Below are 25901 nucleotides of genomic sequence, written 5' to 3'. Positions count from 1 at the left end.
GGTGGGGACAGAAAGGCTCCCTAGAAAATTATAAATATTGTCCTCACACAAATTTTGGGTTTGAATACACACTACCTGTGCGGTCCTGGAAATACTAAACTAAAAACATTATGCAAGTAGTCTCAGGATGGTAGTTGCCCAGGAAACCAGGCCAAAGTGAATGAAAATTCTCCCTGGAGGAATGTGTACTCACCCCAAAGGGATCCGTCAAATAGGAGCTTATGGTGAAATTACAAAACACACAAGGAAGCTAGTCACTGTGAGCAACAGGCATCAGAAGCAAGAAATAGCAGAATTAGCTTCTCTGAGAGTCTTAGATGCTGGAATTATGATATATAGAATAAAAATAATTGTGTTTAAAGTGTGGAAATAAATCAAAGGTGGACTTGAAACAATAAGCAGGGAAGAAAATACTGCCCCAAATGGCCAAGCAGATTTGAAAAAGAACCAAGTGGAATTTCTGGAGATGAAAAATATAATCATTGAAATGAAAAATTCAGTCAACAGGATAAGTAACAGATCAGACACTCCTAAAGAGAATTAGTGAAATGAAAGATCTAAAGAATTTACTCAGACTCTAACAGACAGAGTCAAAGAAGTGGCAAAGAGACATGAAATACAGCATGAAATGGCCTAACAGAGAGAGAGAAGGAGAAAAGGTAGGAGGGGGCTGGAGTGAAAGGGGTGGTCTTCCATCAGACCTGGAGAAAGATGATAGTGGCCTATTCTGGAGGCCATAGAAGGACGTGGGCATAGAAGGAGGTGGGCATAGAAGCAGGTGGGCGTAGAAGGAGGTGGGCGTAGGAGGTGGGCATAGAAGGAGGTGGGTTAAGAGACGTTCAGGATGTAGAATTGATAGGGCTTAGTGATAAAGTAGATGAGGGAGGCCAGGGAGGGATGTGTCAAGGATGACTAGCAGATTTCTGGCTTGAAATTTATTTAAGGTGGCCAAGGCTGGGGAAGAACAGATTTGGGACTATGAACAAGAGTTCAGTTTTGAAGTAGACACGTTTCAGTTTGCTTGGGAAGATCTGCTGATACATCACAGAAAAGGGGATATTAGACCTGGGCCTTAAATTATGTGTATGAGTTTACTTAGTGGAGAAGGGACTTTCTCTTAACTTTTAGGGAAAAGGATCTCCTTTCAGCGAGATCATCAAGGCCCGTTTTGAACCTTGTCTTACTCAAAAGAGACCTCTTAAAAATAAGCATTTTCGAGATCATCAGAAAGGACTTTTGGGATCTCCTAGTTTCATCTCTCATTTTCAGATGGGGTAGCTGAGGCCCAAAAAGGTCAGAGATTTGCTCTCCTAGCCTTAGGCCATTCATTCATTCATTACTCACTTAACAGATATTTTTTAAAAACTCACTTTTTACCAGATACTAGATGCTGGAGATACAGCACTAAATAAACCAAAGATTCCTGCCCTCAGGAAGCTTCTATATCAGTGGAAGGAGACAGACAACAAACACAAAAATGAGTAAGACATATACGTCAGAACGTGCTAAGAGCTAGAGAGAAATGCAAGGACTGGAGTATACTAGTGATTCCATTGGGAAGGTGACCCTTGAGTATAAAAGGCCCTGGGCAGCTCTTACAGTCCTGCTGCCGCCTACAGCCCATTGTGACAGTGTTTCTGGGGTTCTAGAGTGCAGGCCCGAGGAGGGCAGGAGAAGGCCTAGAGAAGAAGGAAGAAAAGGACTGAAGTGGGATTTAGTGGGTGGTCTGTGCCCCCCAGGGGGGGCCAGGAAAGCCCAGTGGGTCAGAAGGGCCACAAAGACTCCCTTTACCCTTGTGAGGGGTAAGATAAATTTATTCCTGAGGCTCCCTTGCCCCCTGTCCTTGGCCCCACCCCAATCTCCTCCACCAGATCTCAGATGATACCCCATTCTGCTCTCTTCCCGCCTTTAGGAACGCTTAAAGGTGGGTCCAAATTGTCCTTGTGTCCCAGTACAGTGTGGGCAGCCTGGAGGAGCTCATGACAGGCATCCAAGGCCCACCCAGGAGGCCAAGTGGGCCGTGTGAGGCTCTATTCCAGCCGGCAGTGGGGTTGAGGGCTCCTGCGTCACACACCATGTCTCTCTCATCAGAACTTCTGTGAGCAGCCTCCATGAGGCCCTGGACCAGTGTATGACCGCTCTGGACCTCTTCCTCACCAACCAGTTCTCAGAAGCACTCAGCTACCTCAAACCCAGGTGAGGCTTCAGCCCGGGTTGGGTTTGGGGTGCGTGTATGTGTACGCGCATGCGCATGTAACTGTAGGGATGTGGGTGTTGGGTCGTGGAGAGCCACAGGTCATATGTGAGAGGATCCCCATGTAACCGAATGCCTTCAGCCTTCTGGCTCACTGTGACCCTCGAGAGTCCCATAAATTGAAATATAATTTTCTTCCCTCAGAATTTTGAAGGCATGGTATTCTGTTTGTTAGCATCTACTATGACCTTGAGACCCCTCATTCTTCCATCTTTGCATGTGATCTTTGTTTCCTCTCCACAAATGTTGAAAATCTTCTCTTATTCCTATCAGTCTGAAATTTCTCTATGATGTGCTGGAATGTAGATATTTTTTATTTAGTCCATTTTATTTGAGACTCTGTCTTTCAGTTGTAGGAAATTCTCTCATATGATCCCTCCATGTTCTGTTTCCCTTTCCCAATCTTCTTTAAATCAGATACTTGACTTCCTGGATCCGAAGAGGACTGATCTGCCCCCGCCCACAATGTGCAATTTTTAATCTTTTTTTCCTTTGATTTTTGGAAGATCTCCTCAATTTCATCATTCAATCCTTCTATTGACTTTTCTTTATTTCTGTAATCAAATGATTAATTTGGTAGTGTTCCTCATTGTTCTCTGAATGTTCTTTTCCCCCTAAAACATCTTATTCTTGGTTTATGGGCGCACTCTGTCCTTTATATCTCTATTTGGAATATGAGAGGGCCTGGCATATAGCAAGCACTCTAATAAGTACCTACTGTTGTTATTATTATCACAGAATATTATCTCTTTTAAAAATGTTTTATTCTTTTCCTGCATAATCTCAAGCTTCCTCTAGGTTCCCTATTTCTATTTAATGAGGGGAATCCTCCTCTTGTGGGGGGGCTTTTCTGAATGCCTGCTGGTCCCTGGCTATCTGTATGGTCATATTTAGGAGCGAGTTCACTCAAAGGCCGACTGGAAAGTCTGGGCCAAGTTGCCTTGTAGTTGGTGTCATCGCTTTGAGATGACCTGCCTGAGAGCTGGCCCCAGATATCAGCTTCTCCAGAGAAGACTCCTCCATTCCTTGGCCTGGACAGAGATCCTGTGGCTGCCTCCTGCATTCTGGGTTGGGGTGGGGGTGAGGTGCCCGGGGTCTAATCACGTCTACTGCCTGCTTACCCTTAATTCCCCTCTTTTCAGCTCTCGGTTGTCCTCCGCCTACATTGTTCCCCCAACCACTCCCCTACCCAAGAGAAGCAAATTTTGAGGCAGAGGACCTCTTTCTCCAAGTCTCCAAGCCTGACCTGTTCAATTTCTCTAGACTTGACTGACCCCATTGTTCTCCTGCCTGGGGATCAGTGGCCCAGCTTCTGGTGGGGTGGGGGTTCCAGGGTGTGATGATCATGATGAGTCTTACAACAGTCTCTCAGGAAGGTGGACTGGGGATATAAGCCCCTAGAAGGTACTTGGGCTGGAGAGGAAGGCAGTGAGGTGGGGTCTAAGAGGACCAGGAAGTGGGGTAGGGGGCTTCCGTGAGGAAGAAGAGGCTTGGAGACAGGGGGACTGCCTCTGCCTTCTAGCCTAGAGCAGCCTCACCCAAAGAGGTCCTCAGAAGTGGGGTCTTAGGCTGGGGCTGAGGGGAGGGGCGATCCCCCAGGAAGGATCGGTGGGGGTTGGGTCAGAGTCAGGGGGCCCAGATGGTGGGGACAAGGATGGCTGACAAGTAGCTGACAAGGCCCTGCGCATTGGCTGCTGGTAGAGGGGGGTAGGGCTGGAGGCCCCTGGGCTTAGCTGACCTCCACGTGGCCAAGGAGTCCCTGGTCCCAATACTAGCTCTTCTGAGGGTTCTGCCAGTGTCCCCCCCCCCCCATCTTGACAGCTGGTCTGGGCCCACAAGGTGATATCCCAATGGGCATCATGTTCCAGAGCTGAGTCTAGCTCAGAGGTGAGGGGGCTGGATGCTGTATGTGCAAACAAGAACTTTGTAGAGTGCAAACTAATCTTGGAGTGTCTGAGCTCAAGGCGGTTGTCACACTTCTGAACCCCAAATCCCAGTCCATAAAGAGCTTGCAGGTGGTGGGCTGGGAGGGGCCAGGATTCCCAGCCCTCAGGAGCATGTCTTGGCCTTGGGACTCAGACTAGAAATTCCACTTTGCCTGCCAGCTGCCCTGCGGAGGCTGTTCTGTCATTCCGGGCCCAGCACCAGGCTGAGGGGGTGGGGCTGAGTCCCGGACTCAGGCCTGGGAGGCAGGGATTAGGGGAGAGAAGAAGAAAAAGGCAAGGGCTTGAGAGTTAGAGAGGCCTGGTGGGAGGTGATTATCTGGGGAGGCATGGATTTCTGTGCTGCCAGAGAAACCTGTCCCCAAAGACAAAGCTTTTGAGGGCAATGACCCTTGACCCTGGCAGGACATGGAGGGACTCACATTTATTGAACATTAGTGATATGACCCTGGACTATTTAAGCCACCCAAAGTTTTAGGAGAGAATGGTTATGGTATGCATTTTACAGAGAAAATTGAGGCTCAGAGAGACTACAAGACTTACCAGGATCACACAGCTGGTAGCTAGCAAAGCCGAGATTCCGGTCTGTGTCTGAGAGAATCTGAAGCCTGAGTTCTGCCCCCACTGCAGGCTGTGACCTCCTTTCCACAAGCCACTGCTCTCAGATTAAGCAGTTCTAGCAAAGACCTGGGAGGTGTCTTGACACCTACCAGGGCTGGTGAGAGATGAACCCACCATTATTTTCCTTCAAAAACCTTTGATGAGCAAGGATAATATCACCTGAGGGTCACCCAGAAGTAAAAAAGCAACTTAATTTACAGAGGTGTTTCATGAATGAGAAAGGCAGGAAAATGGGTAAAGTCATGTGATTATACAATAGAACAGTCTATAAAGCTTAGTCATCTTTCTTTGCCCTCAGGTTGTCAGCATAAGCCTGGCACTGAGAAGATTCATAAATAATTAACGAGGGGGTGTAGGGAAGGGAGTGAAACCGCTGCAGCACCTACTGTGTGTCAGGCAAGAGTACTGCCGAGCTAGCTCCACACAGACACGGGCAGGCCAGCAGTATTGTTCCCATTTTGCAAAAGCAGAAATCAAGGCCTAGATATGCTATGACTTCCCCAAGTACAGAGAAGGACTGGCATTGTTCCCATCCCTCCTTGCCTGATGCTCTCTCCCTGTGTTAGACTAAATGTCCCCCAGCCCCAAAACACCCTTTAGTTGGTAGGTCTGGGGCTGTGGAGAAGCAGGGCGGCTGGAGAGGAGGCAGGCTCGCTTGGTCCCGTCACATTGGTGCTGAGGGCAGAGGTGAATCCCTCAGCACACAAGCTCTGTCCCTGAGGTGCCCACAGTCTGGGGAGAAGGCAGAGCCTCTGCGGTTATACATTCATTGTGAGCAGTTATAGACACATGCTCCCTGGGGAGAGAGCCCTGGATTCTCAGTGGCCCTTGAGGCATTTGAAGATGTTGACAGATGAGTCAGAAGACGAGGGGGTAAGGGAAGGGTATTTCAAGCTGAGGGAACAGCCTGGGCAAAGACCTGGAGGAGGGAATGTATGGGATTTTCTTGAGGAGAGCATGTGTGGTTCAGTCTTGAATGTGACCAGATCACAGGGCAGAAACAGAAGTGACAAGAGGGCTGAGCTGGAGAGGTGGGCAGGGCCTGTGTTGGGTGGAGCCCTGGACCCAAGCCTTACCTCACAGGATGTGGAAGCTACGGGAGGGTTTAACCAGAGAGGTTTAACCCGAGAGCAACATGATCAGCTGATGGAATGGGGAGAGACAAGAGGTGAGAGGCCAGTAAGGAGGTCCAGGGAACAAGGATGGGAGGAGCCCAGTGGTGGGGCCTGAGGGCAGAAGAAATTCCACAGTCAGGACTTGGGCTCCACCTGTAGGAGGTGAAGCAGAAGATGAGAGACAGGCCCTGGCCTCAGGCCAACATTGCTAACCCCTGTTTTGAGTCTTCACAGCAGCCTTGCTGCTGCTAACTCTACAGAACAGAAAAGAAACTGAGGCTCACATTTGGAAAATCACGTAGGGCCAGTCAGCTGGCATCTGAAGTCTTTAGACCTTGAGCAAGTTTCTTCCCCTCCCTGGACTTCCATTTCCCCCCATGCAGAGTGGGAGAGGGGATGGTGGGTGATTGACACGGCCAGCTACCTCTGGAGTTTTAGGAGTTGGCACTCTTATGTCCTTCTCTCTGGCAGAACCAAGGAGAGCATGTATCACTCGCTGACATATGCCACCATCCTGGAGATGCAGGCCATGATGACCTTTGACCCCCAGGACATCCTGCTTGCTGGCAACATGATGAAGGAGGCGCAGTTGCTGTGTCAGAGGTCAGGGCCACAGGGTGGGCAGGGATGAAGGGTCATGAGGCCCAACCTTCTGTCACCCTGGCCTGCTCCAGTGCCTAAAAATGCCATTAAGAGTGCTGCTCCTTTTGGCCACGAGGCCATGTCCCCAAGTGCTAAGAGCTGTCCCCATCGGCACTGCTTCAGGAACCTTGTTGTCTGAGCCACTCAATGAGAGGCTCCCAGGTGTGAGGACTGATTGGGAGGAGATGAATCCTGGCTCTGTCATTTAATAACTCGTTGACCTTGGGCAAGTCCCTCTTGGGACTTGACTTTTCACCTGTATAAAATGGGTGTGTTTTTTGATAGGGTTATTGTCGGGGCTGAATGAAGGCACCAGTTGCAAGACCTGGTGGGTAATTGGTGTTTCAGTACATGCTAACTGCTTGAATCAATGAACCAGCAGACCCCGACATTTACGTACAGGTGGCCATCATTCGTTGGGCACACACTCGTGCTTGGCCAAGGCTAGGCCCTGTGCTGGATACTGGCCACCCAGGGGATCATCAGATCTGGCCCCTCTGATGCCTGCACTGCCTGTGGAGACACAGGCACAGATAGTGACACCCCAGCGTGATTCAGGGAAGCTCAAAAGGTCATGGGGTTCCAGTTGGAGGAGCTGGAAAGGCTTCCTGGAGGAAGTGATGCCAGAGCTGGGTCCTGAAGGGTGACTAAAAGCAGAGGGAGGAGGGGAGAGGGCTCCAAGCAGAGGCAACAGCAGGGGCAAGGGTGTGAGAAAGCCCTGGATTTAGGGGAGTTGCCAGGAGCTCATTGTGTGTGGAGTCCTGTGGGAGGGGCAGAAGATGTCAGAGCCCACCTGGGCCCCTCACTCACCTTCATTGCATGATTCGAGGCCCCTTTGTCCTCTTTAGGCACCGGAAGAAGTCCTCTGTAACAGATTCCTTCAGCAATCTGGTGCACCGCCCCACGATGGACCAGTTCACGGAAGGTGCGGCCCCCCAGGATGTCCTCTCAGCTCTGCTGGCCCCAGGCAGCCCTGGTCCAGCCCAGGGAGGGATGGGAAGGGCAAGTTGTCCTCTTCCTCGTCGTCACCGAGGGGGCTGAGCCCTGGCCTAGATGCCGGGACACGTGGGTCAAACCTGGGGCCTTTTGAGGAGTGGCTCTCACATGAAGGGGGAGACTCACTTACCTGATGGCTCCACCTGCTAAGAACCTGGAAGTCCAGGAAAGAAAATTCTGTCACAAGTTCTGTGTGCTTTGTTGTTCAGGCATTGTGCAGTTAAGTCTACTGGTTTAATTATCATAGTGATCTCATGTGCCCCAGAGGGAATGTGGTTTTAGAAGCTGACACACTGGGATGAGACAGCTCAAAGCAATGGAAGAGATGGTCTGGGCTGCCAGAGCCTATGTGGCATTTTTGTGCCCTGACCACATGTGGCTGTCCTGGCGGTAGCAGCAGCCAACCATGAGCAATTTCAGGCTCTTCAGTGCAGGTGCAAATGGTCTTCCCCACCTCGAGAGCCCTAGAAGTTTCCAGTAAGAAACAGTGCATATGAAGGTGTCACTCCCTTCTTCATACCCTCCATGGCCCCCTGCTGCTCTTAGGACCAAATCTGTAACCTCCCACCAGTGTTGAAGGCTCTCTGCCTCCCGTCATCGTTCCCTCCCCCCTCAATCTCTCCCCACGTTACCCCATTTTAACCACCTGTGGCTCAGAGGTCCCCAAACCTCTGAGTTGTTTGGTTTTCCTGGGCCTCTGCCTAGAAAGCTATTCCTGTCTCATCCTTTCATTCCTTTTTCAATTCAAATGTCCTTTCTTCTAGAAGTCTTCCCTGACTCCAGGCCTGTTAGGGCCCCTTCCCTTACTCCCACAGCTTCCCTAGATCAGGATATTCTTCACTCATCAGTTCGACCCAGTGCCTGCTCCTTGCTCGGCACTGTAGGGGTGTTGGTGTGCAACCACCACAGTGGCGCTTGGGGAAAAAGAGAGCAGGCTGAAGGCCCTGTGCTGCCATTCTGAGTGGTGGGATGGGCCTGGGGGAACAGGTGGAAGACAAGCGGGGGAAACGTAGACTAATTTGGGACAGTGGTGAGTGCTACGAAAGAACCAGAGCTGGGTGATGGGGTGGATGGGGATGAGGAGGGTGCTGACTCAGGCTCCCTTGGCTTTTGGGAAAGTTGGGGTGGGAGGATTTGGCCCACGCCTCCTGCCAAGAGTCCCAGGAGGCCACAGGGCTCTGGTTTTCTCCCTGCAGAGGAAATCCATGCCGAGGTCTGCTATGCAGAATGCCTGCTGCAGAGAGCAGCCCTGACCTTCCTGCAGGTAGGGACCCTCTACTTACACAAGCAGCCTGGGGACTTCAGAAGATGGAGAACTACGTCCACGCCAGAGGGTCTATAGCAGCTGCCATCAGCCACCTCGCGATTCAGGCGAGGACTCAGGCTCAGTCACCCCTACACTCCTGGCCCTGGCCAGGCTCAGTGGCAGAGGTGATGGGCACGCGTGAGCACATGTGTTCCCATCCACTACCAGGATGCACTTCTACCTTGTGACTGCTGTTTTCCTGCTCGTGGGGTGACAGACATTGTCCCAAAGCCTGGTTTACACTTGATTTATTCAACAAATAAGTTTAACTGATTCACTCAAAAAGTTGATTTGTAGCACCTATGAATATGCATATATTATAGGTATGTAGTTTTTACATACCTTACACACAATGCATGTTTGTTTTTACATACATTTACATATATTACTTAATCTTCCCCTCACAGGCCTGCAAAAGGGAGGATTTGAGGGGAAGAGCCACTTTCCCAGGATCACATGGTTAGCAAATGGCAGAGCTGGGATTTGAACCCAAATCTGGCTAAGTAGGAGCCTATGCTTCTTACCACACAGTGGTAATTATGAAAATCATCCCCTCATGATTTTACCAAAAAACCTGGGTTATAATTATCCCATATAATCATCACGTAAATATGAGTATTGGGGTAGAGGAGCATATGTAAATTTTATTGTTGGGGTACTGTCTATTTTTGTTAGCTATTTTTCTATCTTTTCAGACCTCTGGTGATTAGAATTGGATTAATCCTAATCTTTCCTTAGGATCACTGTAATAATTGCACCATGACTGGCCTTTTATTTGTTTATTCTAGGATTACACATAATAAATAAACAAATGCTCACGAACACCCACCGCCTCCACCACCACCCAACTAGAGAACAGAACAATGCTAGCAAGTCTTCTCACCCTCTGGGCCCCTCCCCAGCCTGTTCCCTGCCTCCCTCCACAGCGGAAATCACTAGTTAGAGTTTTATGTTTGTCGTCCCCCGTCCTATTTTTTAAAAATAATTTCTCATCTTCCTATTGATGTCTGAACACCATACCGTTATGGTTTACTGTTATGGTTTGAAAAAGTTGGCTTCAAGCTTCTGAAGGCCTCAAGCTGGGTGGGACTGGCTTCCTTCACCCGATCTTATGTGGCTGTATAATATTCCCTTCTGTGAATATACCACTTTGTTTATTCATTCTCCTGCTGAAGGGCATTTGGGTTTTTTCTGGTTCTCAGCAGCCAAGAACTATGGTGCCGAGAACATTCTTTAAGGTGACTTCCACAGCCCATGTTCATCCATTTCTCTCAGGTGTACACCTGGGAGTGGAGCTGCTGGGTGGGCTGTAGGTACTGGTGCTTTAAATTACAAATGTGATCAATATCAGCTTGTTGTAAAAAGCACAAGCAATCTGAAAATGAGCATCCCTCTTCCTTTCCCACGGTTCCGCCACCTAAAGGAGGTCCAGTGAACCACGGGGGCGTCTTCTCCAAGCCTTTCTCCAGGCACATAGTATTCGTTTCTGGAGGCTGGTGAAGGGGGTGTGGCCAAGCCCTGGGCATTTGGGAGGTTTTAGTAAGCAACTCCCAGGGGGAGGGAGGCCTGGTTTGACTGACCTCTGAGCCCATCGCCCAGGGTGTCTGATAGAGCTGGACCCAGGAAGGGGAAGGCAGGGCCCAGAGACTTGTATGACCCTTCTGGAGCCTCTGGCTACCCACCCAGGCCTAGCTCTTTGCATCTCTCCCTTCTGCAGGATGAGAACATGGTGAGCTTTATCAAGGGCGGCATCAAAGTTCGAAACAGCTACCAGACCTACAAGTGAGTGGGGCTGGTCCGGGGAGCCTGGGGCACCGCACCTACTACCCTGTACCCGTCAGGCTGGTTTGTGGGAGGCAGAGAGCACGCTCTGGAGGCTAGAATGCCATTGTGACTTTGGGCAGATTTCTGTACCCTCAGAAGCTCAGTTTTCTGGAATATTATTCCGCTGGTTTTCTGGGTGTCTCTGGTTGCTTCCCCTGAGGGCTTACACTGTGCCCGACTCTGAGCTAGGGGAACATAAGACACAGATTCTGCAAAAACAGCTTGGTCTGCTAGTGCCAGTTGGAAGGACATAGGAACAATCATTTTAAGAGCAGCAACAGCAGAATCATACATCCGTTAAGGCCCAGTCCAAATGACACTTTCCCCGTGAAACCTTTCCTTATTTCTCCAGTAAACAGGGATGGTACACACACGCACACACCTCTCCCTACGATGGGAGCTCACCAAGGGCCAGATTATTTCTGTGCCATGTCAGCACTGGGCCAGGAATAGGCCATGTTTATGGATGAAAGAATGAAGACTCAGTGCAGAGTACTTTTACCCACCATGGTATCACAAACATCTACATTTTCAAAATCAAAAAGCCCTGCAAGCCCAGTTCCCAACCACAAGTTTGGCATTAAATATCATTTTCCATTAAAAGTTGACCTGAATTAATTTGAGATTATTTATCATCTTTATTTTCCTCATTTAATGTGACACTTTCCCTGCGGAGGTCTTGCAAGTTTGATTTCAAGGTAATGCTGGGGTGTAACACTCCATGTAGTATGTGGGCACCACATACTTTGTGGGTCCGTGCTGGAACCAGACGAGTGTTCTGGCCTGTCCAGTCTCCCCACCAGCCAAACCTTGTCAGCTCACCCCCTTGCCAACTCCCGAGGCTCCTCTGCTCTTAGAATCAAGTCCCGGGTCACTGCCAAGTCATTCCTGAGACTGCCCTCCTTGCCACATGTCCCACCCCACTCTGCTTCAGACATTTAGGCCTTCCCTCAGTTCTTCAAACATGCTAAGCTCATTCCTACCTCGGGTCCTTTGGACATGCTGTTCCCTCTGCCAGGAACACACTTTCTGTGCCAGGCTCATCCCTCTCATCTCTCTATTTTCCACTCAAATGTCAGCTGCTCAGAGAAGCCTTCCCTGAACCCAGAGTTCTTTTCCTTTGAGGCCCTGCTCACCTTCACAGTGACTTGATAGGAGTCTGTTCACTAGAGTGGGAGAGTTATGAGGGCAGCGGCTTGGTGGCTTTGCTCTCTGCTGTCCTCCAACCGCTGGCACACAGAAGCCTCAATCAGTGTTTGCTGAATGAAAGCCCCCAGGAGGCTCATGGCCTGGGAAGAAGGTAGGCACATTTCTAAAGCCTCTGTCCTGCCCCAGGCAGACTGGGTTATGAGCTCTGTACAGTTGGTGACCAGGAGAAAGAGGGTTGGATTCCAACCAGCGGATTCCAGGAAGACTTCTGAAAGAGGGGGTGTTAGAATTAGCTCAGTGGTTCTCAACTAGGGGTAGTTTTGCCTCCCATGAGACATTTGGTAATCTGTGGATACGTTTTAGTTGTCACAATTTGGGGAAGGTTACTCCTGGCATCTAGTGAGTAGTGGCCAGGGCTGCTACTAAACATCCTAGGATGCACAGGACAGCCCCACAACAAAGAATTATCCCGCCTAAAAGGTCAGTAGTGCTGAAGTTGAGAAACTGTTCTAGACAGAATGCAGAGCACGAGCAAATCCTAGAGTTGGACAACACAGGTATGCCAGGGCTGATATGGCTAAAATTTAGGAGTAACGAATGTATGCCTATTATTATAGTGGGAGGTCGAGTTAGAAATTCTTTGAATATCAGCTTTCTGGATTTCCAGAACTATTATAAATCCTCCACTAAGGAGTGCTGAGATCAGCTGGCAGTGGGGGGCAGCCTAGGCCCAGCTGGAATGGGACCCAGCCCCTAATTTGTAGCTGAAATAGGATTTTGCATCCCTCTGCAGGGAGCTGGACAGCCTCGTGCAGTCCTCACAATATTTCAAAGGAGAGAACCACAGTCACTTTGAAGGAGGTGTGAAGCTCGGTGTGGGAGCCTTCAATCTGGTGAGTGGGAGTGCCCCTCCCCATGTCCACAGTGTCTGGCTCAAGATTAATCACCCCTACACATTCCTGCCACACATATGGTCTCTGCTGGGCTACTGTGCCGGCCCTGTGCCAGCCCTGGGACCTAGCGATGAAGCAGACATGTTGCCAGCCTGGGGGGCTCGCTCACAGCTGGGGTGCGGGTGGGGGCTGGCGCTGGCTCCAGAGTCCTTTCTGTGCATTTCTTCCAAAGTCAAGTTGAAAACTTGAAATCCACCATGGTGGCAGTATTTATAGTATCAGAAATTGGCAAACAATAAATCAGGACCCTTTCTGTCCTGAAGAAAGGTGGTTAAATGCTGTCCAGTGGCAGGGTAGGGGACAGGCCTAGAAACATCTGATGACCCAAAGGGAACGGAGAGCCAAGCTCCTTCCTGGGGCGGTGGGGGTTGAGGGAAAGTTTCATGGTGGGGGAAGGGGCGGGGAGGAGGGGTATTTGAGCTGGATGTTGAAGGATGCATAGGTGGGGTAAGTTTTCCAGGCAGGGAAGGGCATTCTAAACAGGGAACAGTGAGCCGAGTCTGGGAGGCTCAGAAGAGCTGTGCCTGCTCCTGGAGGAGGAACTGCTCATGGACAATTTAGGCTCCTAGCCTACATACCTTTCCAAAAGTGTGTGTGTGTGTGTGTGTCAGGTTAGGGGGTGCTCTCTCCCCTTCAAAGAGCAGGCCTTTAGCCAGGTCCCTGCCCCACTCTGGATTCCAGTTTCCTCATATGAAAAATGTGAACAGTAATCCTGGGCCAAGTGCTGAGAAATATAAGCTGCAAAGTGCATCCGATGTTTGAGTAGGTTATAGCCAGACCATCCTTGGTTCAAGAACTGATTTCACCGCTAAAGAGCTGTGAGACCTTGGACATGTCCTGTCACTTATCTGTGCCTCTGTTTCTCAGTGTGTCAAAAGGGGCAGTAATCCCTCTGTGCAGGACTGTTCTGAGGATCAAATGTAATGACAGAGCCCCTGGTGCAAAGTAGGGACTCAGTGTAACAACAGCTAACTATTATGTATAGGCCCCCTTCTGTGTGCTTTACATATATTAATTTGATCCATCTGCACAGCGCACCTCTGAGGTAGGGGCTGTTGTTATTACTATTTTACAGATGTGGAAACAGGCATAGTGAGGATGTATAACTTGCTCAAGGTGACCCAGCTGGGATTTGGACACAGTTTGCTCCTGTCACTGTAGTGCTTCGCTATATGGGGAAGTTGGCTTTCTGGGAAACCCCGGTGACATTACAGGGACAGAGCCTGTACCCCCGGGTTTACCCCCAGGACTCTGGGGTTTGGGGAGTGGGGGTGGCAGCCCCCACCCATCCATGTGCCCACCTGCCTCTGTTACTGCAGACGCTGTCCATGCTTCCTACTAGGATCCTGCGGCTGCTGGAGTTTGTGGGATTTTCAGGAAACAAGGTAACCAACCACTTGCTTTCAGAGGCCCCTGACCTGCTCAGCCTCAGACTGTAGCTCAGCTGACAGAGTGGGGCTGAGGGGCTGCAGCGCCTGGGTGTGAGTCCTGACTCAGCCCCCTTGGTGTGTGGTCCTGGACTAGGCCCAAACCTCTCTGGGCCTCAGTCTCCTCTCAGTCAAATGGGGCCACTGATCCCTGCCTGGTCCCTCACAGGATGGAGGCTCTGGGGTTAGGGTGGGTGTGAAGGGCAGCTCCATGCAGTGGCCTGGGGGCATGTTCGCTGAGCCTGACAGGTATCAGGAAGCTGGTCCTTCTCCCCTCAGAAGACCTGGAGCAAGTCCCTTGCCTTGGGACTTTCCATCTTTTGGTCTGGGAGATGCCCAAGGGAAGCCAAACTGTGTATCAGGCCTTGAGGGCAAAAAGCAGAGGACTCACTTTACTGAAGCTTTACTGAGGGCAGGAACCTGAATACCAGCTAGCAGATCAGGGAGGGCTCCCCGGTGGAGGAGGCCTGCTGTGGTAGAAGGAGCTTTGGCCTGGAAGGCCCCTTCTTCCTGTGACTCTGAGCAAGTCCCTGTGACTGTGGATCTCTTTTTGGTAAAACAAGGGGCTTTTTTTTTTTTTTTTTTTTTTTTTTTTTTTTACACCAGGTCAGCATTTCTCAAACTTGGACTTTCTCTGGCCCATCCTGATTTTTGCCATATCCATGGGCCTCTATGTTATTATTTCTACCTTATTTTTCTGAAAAGTAGCTTATTTTTTACTTAAATTTATTTAAAGGAAACATAGTACACAGAAAACCTATATATTTGGTATGATAAGAGCATAATTGTAACTATAAATGTTATGAAGACCCCACAATCTTACGAAAGCCCAGCTAGATTGTGTGGTCTGCCAAGGTTGTTTCGCTTTGTGAGTAAGGGAGCTTAGAGCGAGAGCAGCACTGAACGCACTCCAGCACAGGATTGGGACATTCTGTCCTTCTGACAGACAGAGAACTGAGAAGGAAGGACCCTCGCCTGGGGACTCGGCTTTCGCATGCCTGTCTGCGGACTTCTAAAACCTTGGTTGCGTTCTGTGGTCCGTGGCCTGGGCCTGGAAAAACACTGGCCGGATGCTCTGCAGGTCCCTCTCAGTTTTGTTTTCTTAAGAAGGTTCTTGAGTCACAAGTAGGACTTCAGGGTGATGATGGGAGGAAAGAGCATGAGAAAGGCTGAGACGGGGGACAGTGTGGCCAGTGAGGCCCGAGTAGAGAGACTTCCAGCAGCAGCTCCGGCTCCATCTTTCTCCTGAAAGCAGCGGAGCCATGGAGGGTTTGAGGCAGGAATGAAGCAGGTCACATTTATATATTACAAAGAACAAGAACGTCCAGGAAGATAGACCAAGAGACAAACTACAGGCAGGGACACAAGTGGGGTCTGGCCTCTCACTCCTCCCTAGCCAGGTTCTGGAGACGTCTCCTCCAGGAAGTCTTCCCAGACCGCAGTGCTTATGGCCCCTTTTGTGCCTGAGCCTGTGGTTAGGATTATCTGCCTCTTTGTGATTCCACTTTCCCCCACCAGACCTGGGGCTACTTGGGGCCTCATCCCCCACCATGGGCCAAACAGGTGAATGAATGGAGGAATGGAGGAGGGGCAGTTGAGGAAGGGGTGGGGGACACCTGGGCCCAGACCTTTGCCTGGGCTTTGGCAGCAGTGTTCCCTCCCCCAGGAAGGTGGTTGAGGCATCGAGAGGGGCAGCGTCTTGCCCAGGGGTGCCCAGCTTGGAGCAGCTGACCCGGCCCCCCCCAGGGGTGCCCAGCTTGGAGCAGCTGACCCGGCCCCCGGGGCCCAGTGCTCTCCCAGCCCTGCACCAGCAGCACTGCCCTCACAACTGTCCAGTGACCTCCAGGCTCCTGCCCCTCCCTAGGTCTCAGGGTGGGTCCTGGGGAACCCAGGCCCTGCTGGCCTCAGCCTGTCCCCTTTGTCCCCCAGGACTACGGGCTGCTGCAGCTGGAGGAGGGTGCCTCGGGACACAGCTTCCGAGCTGTGCTCTGCGTCATGCTGCTGCTGTGCTACCACACCTTCCTCACTTTTGTGCTTGGTAGGAGAGCCCCTGGGGCCAGCGTGGAGGGCTTCTGGGGTGGTTGGTTCTCAGGGCCAAGAGGATGAGGGGCTGCAGACCCTGTTTGGGCCCCTGAGACTGGGGATGGGGCACTGAAATCAGAAACGACAGAGCCACATCAACTGTCCTGGGCCCTGTCCGGCTGACCACTCATTTCCTCGCAGTTTGACTGGGTTCCAGCCTCCGTTTTCTCATCTGTGAAATGGGGATGGTCATACCCATCTTGTAGAGGGTGTGAGGATGCTATAGGCAGCTCCTTGGGATTCTGAGCACAGCATTGGTGGGCATGGGCTCTTGATTATTGAGCTCCGTGGTGGGCTTGGGGTGATATCTGCACTATCTTATTTAACCCTCACATCACCCTGGAGATAGAAGAATTATTATCCCCATTTCACAGAGCGGGAAACAGAGTCCATGAGAAGCCCATGATAGGTGTCTGAGAGGACCACAGGAACCGGTGGTGTTGGTGACTTGTGTTGTTCCCCCACCTCCTTCAGGCACCGGGAACGTCAACATTGAGGAGGCAGAGAAGCTCTTGAAGCCCTACCTGAAGCGTTACCCTAAGGTAAGCCCACCTCCTGCAGACACCACCAGCCCACATGTGCCCCGTGTGCCCACACAGACCCACATGTGTGTCTTTGCAGGGCGCCATCTTCCTGTTCTTTGCAGGACGGATTGAAGCCATTAAAGGCAACGTGGATGCAGTGAGTACTGGCGTCCAGGCGGGTGCTGAGGACCCTCGGGGTCTCCCAGGCCAGCATGAAGTCAGACACAAAGAGACGTACTCAGGGATAGGGCTTCGTGGGGGGAGCGCCCCCATGAGAGAACCAGCGGAGAGCAGGCGTGGGAGCGGAACTGCCAGCTAAGGCAATCTAGGAAGACGAGAGAGGAGGTGGCAATAGTGGAGGAGGATTTTGACAGGGAGATGTAGACGACAGTATCTCTGGAGAGGGAGGTGCTTAAGTGAGAGAGGCGGAAAGACCTGCTTGTTCAGGGCATGGTGATGGGCTGGAACGTGGTGAGTGGCGTGATGGTGCCAGGGGGTGAGGCTGGCAGCTTGATGGCCTGGCTAAGGAGTGGGGACCCCGTAAGTGGGAGGGAGCCACTGAAGGAGCTAGAGAGGGGAGAATCAGAGTCCTGGCAGTGACCTCAGCACTAAGCCGAGGCCCAGGATGGACTTTGCGACCTGGAGTTCTGGGGTCTCTCACTGGCCCTGGTTGTGATCCCTCAGGTATCAGGACAGATGCCCCAGGTCCAGGTCACTTCGTAGGAGCTACTGAAACTTTTGGAGTTTGCTCTGAGGCATAGACATTATTATATCGCTTTAATATTAACACTTTCCAATGCCTGTTATCCCTCCATTATAGCTCTATCCTGTCCTTTCAATTTGTGACTAAAAGACTAGCATCTCAGAGAGGGGCAGTAACGGCCCAAGGCCATGGGAGAGTAGGGGGAAGAATCCGGACTGGGGCCAGATCTCCCATCTCCCTAATCCTCCTTCCCCCAGCCCTGTAGCCTGGCACAGGGCTGGACCACTGTGCGCTGGAGGAGGCTGGGCCTACTGGGGGGTTGGGGGGTGCAGAGGGCCCAGAGAGTGGGGCAGGCGTGGGCCAGGGGTGCACGTGCTGAGGCTGACCAGCAGGTGCCCACAGGCCATCCGGCGGTTCGAGGAGTGCTGTGAGGCCCAGCAGCACTGGAAGCAGTTCCACCATATGTGCTACTGGGAGCTGATGTGGTGCTTCACCTACAAGGGCCAGTGGAAGATGGCCTACTTCTACGCCGACCTGCTCAGCAAGGAGAACTCCTGGTCCAAGGTGGGCTGACACCATGGGCCGGGGGCCACTGGGGGGCCAGGCCAACCCAGATTGTAACACAGATGTCCCAGCTGGAATTTAAACAGAACGATAAATTCTAATGGGACTCAGGGTTGGAAGGAACTAAAGACCATCGAATACAAACTACGATGTATTGGCCGAAATTTTTAGTCACAAAGGACAGACACGAGACTCACGCTGTTTCGGTTAGTCTGTCCAATAGAAACTTCCGTTATGGTGGGAATGTTCAATTTCTGCATCTTCCACTACGGGAGCCACAGCCACAGATGCACACTGAGCACACTTGAAATGTTCCCAGTGCAACCGGGAAACTGGATGTTTTCAATTTCATTTCATTTTAATTAATTCAGATTTAAATTTAAAAAGTCAGGTGGGGTAGTGGCCACTGTATTGGACTATGCAGATCTAAAACACAAAAGGCTCATGGGTTCATATCACTGAAAATTCTAGGCACAGCTGACTTCAGGTAGGGCTGGATCCAGGAATTCAAATTAGGTCATTTGGGCATGGTTTTTCCATCTGTGGATGTACTCTTCTCTATGACATCTTTGGTGTGCAGGCAGGTTCTCTCCATGGAACAGGCAGGGTGGCCATGGGCTGCCTGCCCCTAACTCACGTCTTCCCTTTGCGCTCATCTGAAGGCCCATAATGGAGCCTCACTGGTCTGACACAGATCGCATGTTGATGCCTGGAAAAACAGGGGTGGGACGACTCATGGATCAAGAGTAGAAGAGGGGTGGTTCCCTGGAAGAAAAGTGAAGTGATGTCCCTGAAAGAAGCTTTGGGGGAGTGGGGCGGGGGTTGGGGTTAAAGAGATGCCATGTAGGCAAAAGCAAATAGAACAGGTGCCCACCATAAGTGACAACTTGTAACATCAACGTAAGTGGTAGAATAAGTATTGGCCATTATCATCATAGTAATGCTAGCACAGAATTCTGAACCAAGAATGTAAGAACCATCTAGATCATCAGAGAGCATCTAATCTGGTATTGGCAATGCATAGCACATGTGTCTCAATGACCTTGAGTCCCTTTCTCATCCCTCCCTACCTCTTCATGGAAGTCCCTTTTCAGTATTCTTGCCTGGGGACCATGCTGAAAGGGAATTCTCTGGATCTGGGGCAGATAGGGCTGGGGGAAGGAACAGGCTTTCCCTGAGCTCTTACTATGTGCCCAGCACTTGCCATTTCCTCCACACCACACAGCTGTCAGTGACAAGCACTGGATTTGAAGACAGCTCTGTGTGACTCAAAGGCCTCTGCTTACCTCCTGCTCCTCAAGTCCTCCAAGCGCGCCTTGAGCTCACCCTTCTGCTGAAGGCACTTCCTCAGGCCGAGGCTCTGTGGGCCAGACACTCATTCCTCGTCTCCTCCCACTCTCAATAAGAGCACAGACTCGGGGAACCTTTTAGAACTAAAATGACCTAGAAGCCTTCCTGTGGAGTGCTGCAGGCATCTGGGTACATGAACACAGGGAAAGAGGCCTGGGGTGGTCACACCGCTGCTGTGAGGAGCAGAGGGAGGGCCAGGCCTCCCAGGTGTCAGGAAGCCTGGCAGTGAGTCACTTCAGTCTCCAGCTCACTGTGTGACTTTGGGAGTGACCAACCCCTCTCTCTCTGCAATGCTTTCCTCAGAAGGGTTTCCTGTGAAAGTGGGGGTTGTAACACCTCAAATGCCAGGGCCTCATTCATTGCGAATCTGCAGCAGTTGGCTTCCACAGAGTTCTCCAACTTCTAGCTCTAGGGACTTGGCCTGTGGCCATTGCCTACACATTGCCTACCCCCTCCCCCGCAGCTCCCTTCCCCCCAGGATCTCTCTCTGCTGGACTATGGGCGTTGTCCCTGTGGAGCCTTTGTGTTTCCCCCAATGCTTGCAGCTTGAGATGGCCAGAAACTAGGTGGTGACAACTGTGTGCTCCATGCTGTAATGGGGGAATCTGAGGGGAGCTCCGAGGGAGCCCTGGGCAGCTCAGCCAAGAAGACAAGGAAAGCTTCTGGAAGAGGAAACATCTGAACCCAGTTCTGAAGGAAGATGAATCCGGGTGGCAGAGTGGAGGAAGTGAAAGGGCACCCCGAGCCAAGAGAACAGCAAGGGCAAACTCAGAAGCCAGGGTGCTGCCAAGAGGTTCCGTGTCGCCAAGGGAAGGGTTGTGGGTAGGTGTGCAGGGGCCTGTGGAGGGACCATCCCCTCGAAGCCACTGGCTATAAGCTTCTTGAGGACAGGGACTGTCTGACGGTACAAACCCTGGTAGAGAAATCCAGCAAAATAAATGTGTGGAATCAATGGGCAAACAGTCAGATAACCCTGTGGAGACAGGACGCCCCTCAGGGACGCCATTTTCCATCGGTGTGGCCCCATAACATCCCTTGATAAGTTGGATGTCCCTGGGTCTCACAACTGATGGTCACTGCATCCACCCTGACTACCCGTGACTCAGTGGGGGTGAGCTGCCCAGGGGGAGTAGAAGTCTCCTAGAGGAAGCCAGCCGATAAGCCTGGCAGGGAACAGGCAATGGCATCCTAGGCAGAGGGAAGGCAGAGGCCTGGGGTGAGTTTAAGGAGCAATGGGGAAGAAATGGCCGAAGCGGAGCCAGAAAAACTGGTCACGGAGGGCCTTGGGTGGCCATTTGGACGTTAATCTGACAGTGAAGGAGCCCTTGACACTTGTGACTTAGATCTGTGCTTAATAAATCCCTCCTCCAGTTACTGGGCACCCGTGAGGCTGAGTGCCGAGAAGGAGGGAGAAACAGGAGACGAAGTTGGAGAAGAAACTGGGGGAGACTGGAAAGGGTCTCCCAGACCATGACAGGGAGTTTGGGTTTTATCGTAAGTGTGATGGAGGATTTTATCCTAAGTGTAATGGAATATCATGAGATTTCAAGGAGGGACTGATGTGATTTGACTTAAAAAGATCAGAGTGGCGATGGTGTGGGAAATGGCTTGCAGGGGGCAGGAATGGGAGCAGGGAGACGGGTTAGGAGACCATGTAAAGTAGGACAGTAGGAAGACATCCCTGGTGGCATGGAGCCGGGGACAGTGTGGAGGCGGGTGCAGTAATTGAGGTGACTGATAGGACAAGCTCTTGGGATTCAAGAGCTTGTTGAGAGGTAAAGTCGTGGGGACTTGGTGACTCAGTGCCAGGGTGGGGAAGACAGAGAAGGCAAGGATGACACTGAGAAATTAAAGATGGAATGGGGAACAGGTTTCAATGAGGGGAGATTCTTCCCACCACACTCCACACTAACCAGCTTTTCCTCATTTTTGAAGGGCAAACTGAGGTGCTGAGGGCAGAGCGGAACTGGGAGTAGCTCTGGGCTTCCGCGTGGGTGGGGCTGCCAGGTAGAGGCTGCTTTTTATCTTCTCCAGAGACTAGACTCCAGGATGTCCTGCTCCCTTTCCTCCTCCACCCACTACACTTCTTTCTGGGCAACAGGCATGTAGTTCCTTGGCAGCAGCCCCGGGTGGCAGGCGCTGTGGTTCAAGCCTCGGCCACTGGAGGCAGCATAGAGCCAGGCTTCTCTGGCATTGGACTTCTGGGGGAGGGATGGATCTCTGGGAGCGAGGAGGGAGGGTCTGTACCTCCGGAACTTCTCTCTAAGGGGAGGCTGTGGATCTAGTGGACAAGGCCCTTAAAGCCACACAAACCTGGGGTCACTCCCAGCTCTGCCCCCAGCAGCCCTGAGGTCTCAGGAAGCAGAGGTAGTAGGGTAGGATTCCTTTCTGGGTAGCATTGTCTTTGGGATCAAATGAAGTGATATCTGCAAAGTGCCTGGCACACAGTGAGAGAGATCCACCAAGGGACCCTGAGCTAAGCCCTAATCCAGGTCCCAGCTCGCTCTTCTGGCCTCACACCTCTTCTTTTATGCATCCCATACTTTATACTACCTATTTGTATGCTAGTTATACACAGGCTCTGCTCAGGCTGTTCCCCTTGCCTGGAAGGTCCATTCTCTGGTCTCTGTGTATCTTCCCATCGGCCTTCCAGGGCCCAGTCTGAAGTAACAGCTTCCCAGAGCCCTTGCTGCCCTGTCTTTGTGTGTCTGTCCTAGCCTCCGTTCTGCCCTGTGCTTCTACTAGTTGCTTACATCATTCTCTCCACTGATTCTGAGCGGGGAAGGCAGCTGCTTTGACTAGGCCTCGTCCTGGATTTAACTAGCAGCTCAAGACCTCAAGCGGCTTCAGCTGCCTCACCCTCAGTTTCTCTCCTGGGGCTTGGGGATAATGTTAGCTACTCTGCCAGGCCAGGTGAAGTGTTTGTGCCAAATGAGGTCCAAATGAGGTATGTGTGCCAGTCTGGGGCTGCAGTTGGAGGGCGGCTTGCTCACACCTGACTCTTGCTCTGCCTCGCACAGGCCACCTACATCTACATGAAGGCCGCCTACCTCAGCATGTTTGGGAAGGAGGACTACAAGCCGTTTGGGGATGACGAGGTGGAGTTGTTTAGGTGAGCCCTACTTGCACCCCATCCTAGTTCTCAGCCAGCCTCTGTCCACAGACACCCTGAGCTGTGGGCTCCAGGGAGGGAGGGGGTAGGGGTGTCATCTCTCCTGGCCCTGAGCTCCCTGACCCTCCTCCAGGGTTGCTCCACGTGCCCGTCATGCCTTTCCATCACCACCTCCTCCTATTACTGCTTGTTAGCACCCTTTGAATCTCTTCAGAGGCTTTCTTTCACCAAAGTGGTTTTGTCAACATCCTTTCCACTGAGCCTCTTTCATCAGGTCAGTAGGACAGATTGGATACAGGTCTAGAGAGGCCCCGTCTGCTGAGTTAACCTGATACACTCAGAGAAACACAGCAGAGAGACAAGGAATTGGAATCAAATAAACAGGATTCAATCCAGCCTCTGCCTTTTCTTAGCTGTGTCATTTTGCACAGTTTCAGCATCTATAAAATGGGAATAACAACCTTTGCCTGGCAGGGTTCTTTTGGGCATCAAATAGTGAATGTATCTAAAGACTCTGGAGTAGGGCCTGGAGCCACTAAATGGTGGCTGTTTCTACTCCTACCTGTCCTGCTGTGTTTGCCTTCTGCGTAGGGCCTTTCTCCAGCTGTGGTGAGGTTTGGCCCCAACTTGCAGACCTGGAAGTGGAGGTAACCTGAGCTTCCTGGGCTACCAATGTCACAATCATAGGGCATTTGTCATTTACTGAGTGCTTCCTTTTCTCCATGTCACGTCACTCTCCAATTATCTGTGGGGAAGGAAATTTTTCCTCTCTTCTTCTAGGTTTTTGGCTGAGATCCCCCATAATAAAAGATTAACAGAAGAAAAACAAACAGAAGTTTAATAACACGTATACCTCCTGTATACATGGGAGATATCTAGGAAAACTGAGGAACTCTCTGAAATGGCCCAAGCCATCACCTTAAATACCATCTCCAACTAAAGACGAAAGAAGATATAGGGGTGGGAAGCCAGTTAAGGGAGGTTTCTAGGCAGAGTGCAGTAAAGGAGGGATGGTTGTTGTACAGATTTAAGTGTCTGCCTTCTCTGTGGCTAAGAGTTTCTAGAGATTCAGTCATCCTCTTCTTCCTGGTACAGAGAGGGAGACACCTTTACAAATGCGGATTTCCCTTATAAATATAACTTCTATAGAAGGTAACTTCTACTAGATTTTCAGTTTTTCTTGTGTCTGCTGTTTCTTAAAAATAACCATCCTAAAATAATCCTTATGCCAAATTTTGGGGTGGCAAGTTCTGTTTTCCTTCATATCATTATCTCCATTTTAGAGATGAGAAACCAGGCCCAGAGAGGTTCACAGTGAATAAGCTGGGAAAGTGTTTGGCAGGGGGACCTCACAACTAGTCCAGCTGTTTCCTGAACCTGGACGGCTCAGGCTTGAGGGTCACAGCCACACCCCATGACTGTGGCAGAAATCGGAGGGTGGGATGGAGGTGGGTGGATGAGGCCCCAGAGGTGATGGCTTGCCTGACTGCACACCACATTTTACTCTGCTTTTGGAAACAGCTGGGGAGGCCACAAGTCACATGGCAAGAGTTAATTAAAGGTTCAAGCTGTGCGGTCTTGGACAGGTCCCTCCCTTTCCTGGGTGTTAGTCTCCCCTGTGAAATGGGGTCAGACTTCCTCTGGGCCTTCCGGAAATGGGGCCTGGAAGTGGAGGAGAGACAACCAGGAGGCAGAGCACGACTGGGCTGTTTGTGGACATTCTCGCTTCTGTCCGCTGGTGTGGAGGGGCCCCTCGCCTAGCCACAGGAGGTGGCGCAATAAGGCCACAGTCAAAGGCTATGAGTCCAACACCATCCTCTTATAGATGGGGAAACTGAGGCCCAGAGAGGTGTCAAGCAGAGGCTGGGCAGTCTGGGGACTCAGTTCCCTTCAGCTTGTTCTCCCCCTCACCCTACCTTCCTCGTCTCTTTTGTAGAGCTGTGCCAGGCCTGAAACTCAAGATTGCTGGGAAATCTCTACCTACAGAGAAGTTTGCCATCCGGAAGTCCAGACGCTACCTCTCCCCCAAACCTATCTCATTGCCAATCCCTGCTCTGGTGGGTAGGAGGGGGTCTTGACTGGCCATGCACTCCAGTTTGGAATTGTAGGCATTCGCTGAGAGCCAAGGATACAACCATGGACCAGGGGACAGGGGATAAGGGAGAAAGACCTTCATGCTTCAGGGGCCTGGAGAGGATTTCACAATTTGTCTGGGATTTGGGGGAGGAACACAGATGAATCTGAGCCAGCCCCTGCCTGTGAGAAAGTGCTGGTCTCCTGGGAGGGGGTTGGGGAGACAAGTACACAGGCTAAAAATACCTGGAGGCAGAAAGAGCAGCCCTCCTAGACTGTCCCACACCCCTGCCCCCAGGCAAAAGCGTCACTCAGCTGTTTGTGTTCCTACCCTGTCTGTTTCAGTCTTGTCACATGATGATAATTGTTGTTTACACTGTTCCCTTCACTGGACGGAGCTTTTTTGAGGCCTGGGATTGTGTTATATTCAACTCTGAAACAACAATGACAATAGCTGACATGTTATTGGGCACCTGCTGTGTTCAAGGCTCCTTACACCCATTGCCTGTGGCCTCATTTGATCCTCACAACAACCCTCTGAGTAGGTGCTGATGGCACCCTCATTTTACATATGGGGATACTGAGGCCTAATAGATAAGTAATAAAAGTAGAAAGATAAACTATGTAGATAATAAGTGGGTAAGCAGTAAGTAGAAAGATAAAATAACTTGTACCGGTCACACAGCTAGTGTGTTAGAGTTACAATTTGAACCCAGGTAGTCTGGTTCCAGAGCCCATGTTCTGAATCACTGTTACAATGCTAATATCATGCATGATTTTAGCAGAGAAGTTTCCAGTTCGTTGAGAGTCATTGTTATTCAAATAGTAAGGCAGCCAAGAAAAGTAGGAAGGGACTTCAGAGACCTTTTTCTGGTCCTGACTCTGCTATTCACCAACTGTGTGACCTTGGGTAAGGTCCCCCTTCCCTTAATGGCAAATGGGAGTAATGTGTATGTTGCTCATTTCATAGAACAGTTATGAGAATCAGCTGATAAATGTGTTAAGTACTTTATAAATCAAAAAGTTCAATATTTATAGAATTTATTTAGAACTTGTATCCTGAATATCTCTAAACAAAATTTGAAATATTTTATATTTTAAAATGTACAGGAAAGCTGTCATCATCAAATGGGGAGGGGGTGTTGTAAGGAAGGGCAGCGGAAGTAACTGTATCAAAAATTTAGAGGAGAATTTCCCAAACTATAATCTGCAAAATGCCATCTTTGCATAAAATGATTTCTGTGATTAAATATATTAGGCAGA

At 50.8% G+C, this 25901-nt stretch overlaps 1 protein-coding gene across 1 annotated transcript in view; it reads left to right on the top strand.

Moving 5' to 3' along the window:
* TTC39A (tetratricopeptide repeat domain 39A) overlaps nt 1–25901 on the top strand; it is a 35426-nt gene that overhangs the window by 5466 nt on the left and 4059 nt on the right. Inside the window, exons 2-14 of the mRNA XM_033113382.1 lie at nt 2092–2196; nt 6405–6536; nt 7424–7500; nt 8768–8835; nt 10595–10659; nt 12644–12743; nt 14123–14188; nt 16160–16268; nt 16787–16854; nt 16934–16993; nt 17942–18103; nt 22474–22565; nt 24502–24622. Coding sequence (XP_032969273.1) covers nt 2092–2196; nt 6405–6536; nt 7424–7500; nt 8768–8835; nt 10595–10659; nt 12644–12743; nt 14123–14188; nt 16160–16268; nt 16787–16854; nt 16934–16993; nt 17942–18103; nt 22474–22565; nt 24502–24622 — 1225 coding nt within the window. The remainder of the gene's footprint in view (nt 1–2091; nt 2197–6404; nt 6537–7423; nt 7501–8767; nt 8836–10594; nt 10660–12643; nt 12744–14122; nt 14189–16159; nt 16269–16786; nt 16855–16933; nt 16994–17941; nt 18104–22473; nt 22566–24501; nt 24623–25901) is intronic.

This window comes from Rhinolophus ferrumequinum, chromosome 9 (assembly GCF_004115265.2).
Source record: "Rhinolophus ferrumequinum isolate MPI-CBG mRhiFer1 chromosome 9, mRhiFer1_v1.p, whole genome shotgun sequence".
NCBI lineage: Eukaryota > Metazoa > Chordata > Mammalia > Chiroptera > Rhinolophidae > Rhinolophus > Rhinolophus ferrumequinum.
Note: the sequence above shows the minus strand (reverse complement) of the source record. Positions and strands in the feature narration are given on the sequence as shown.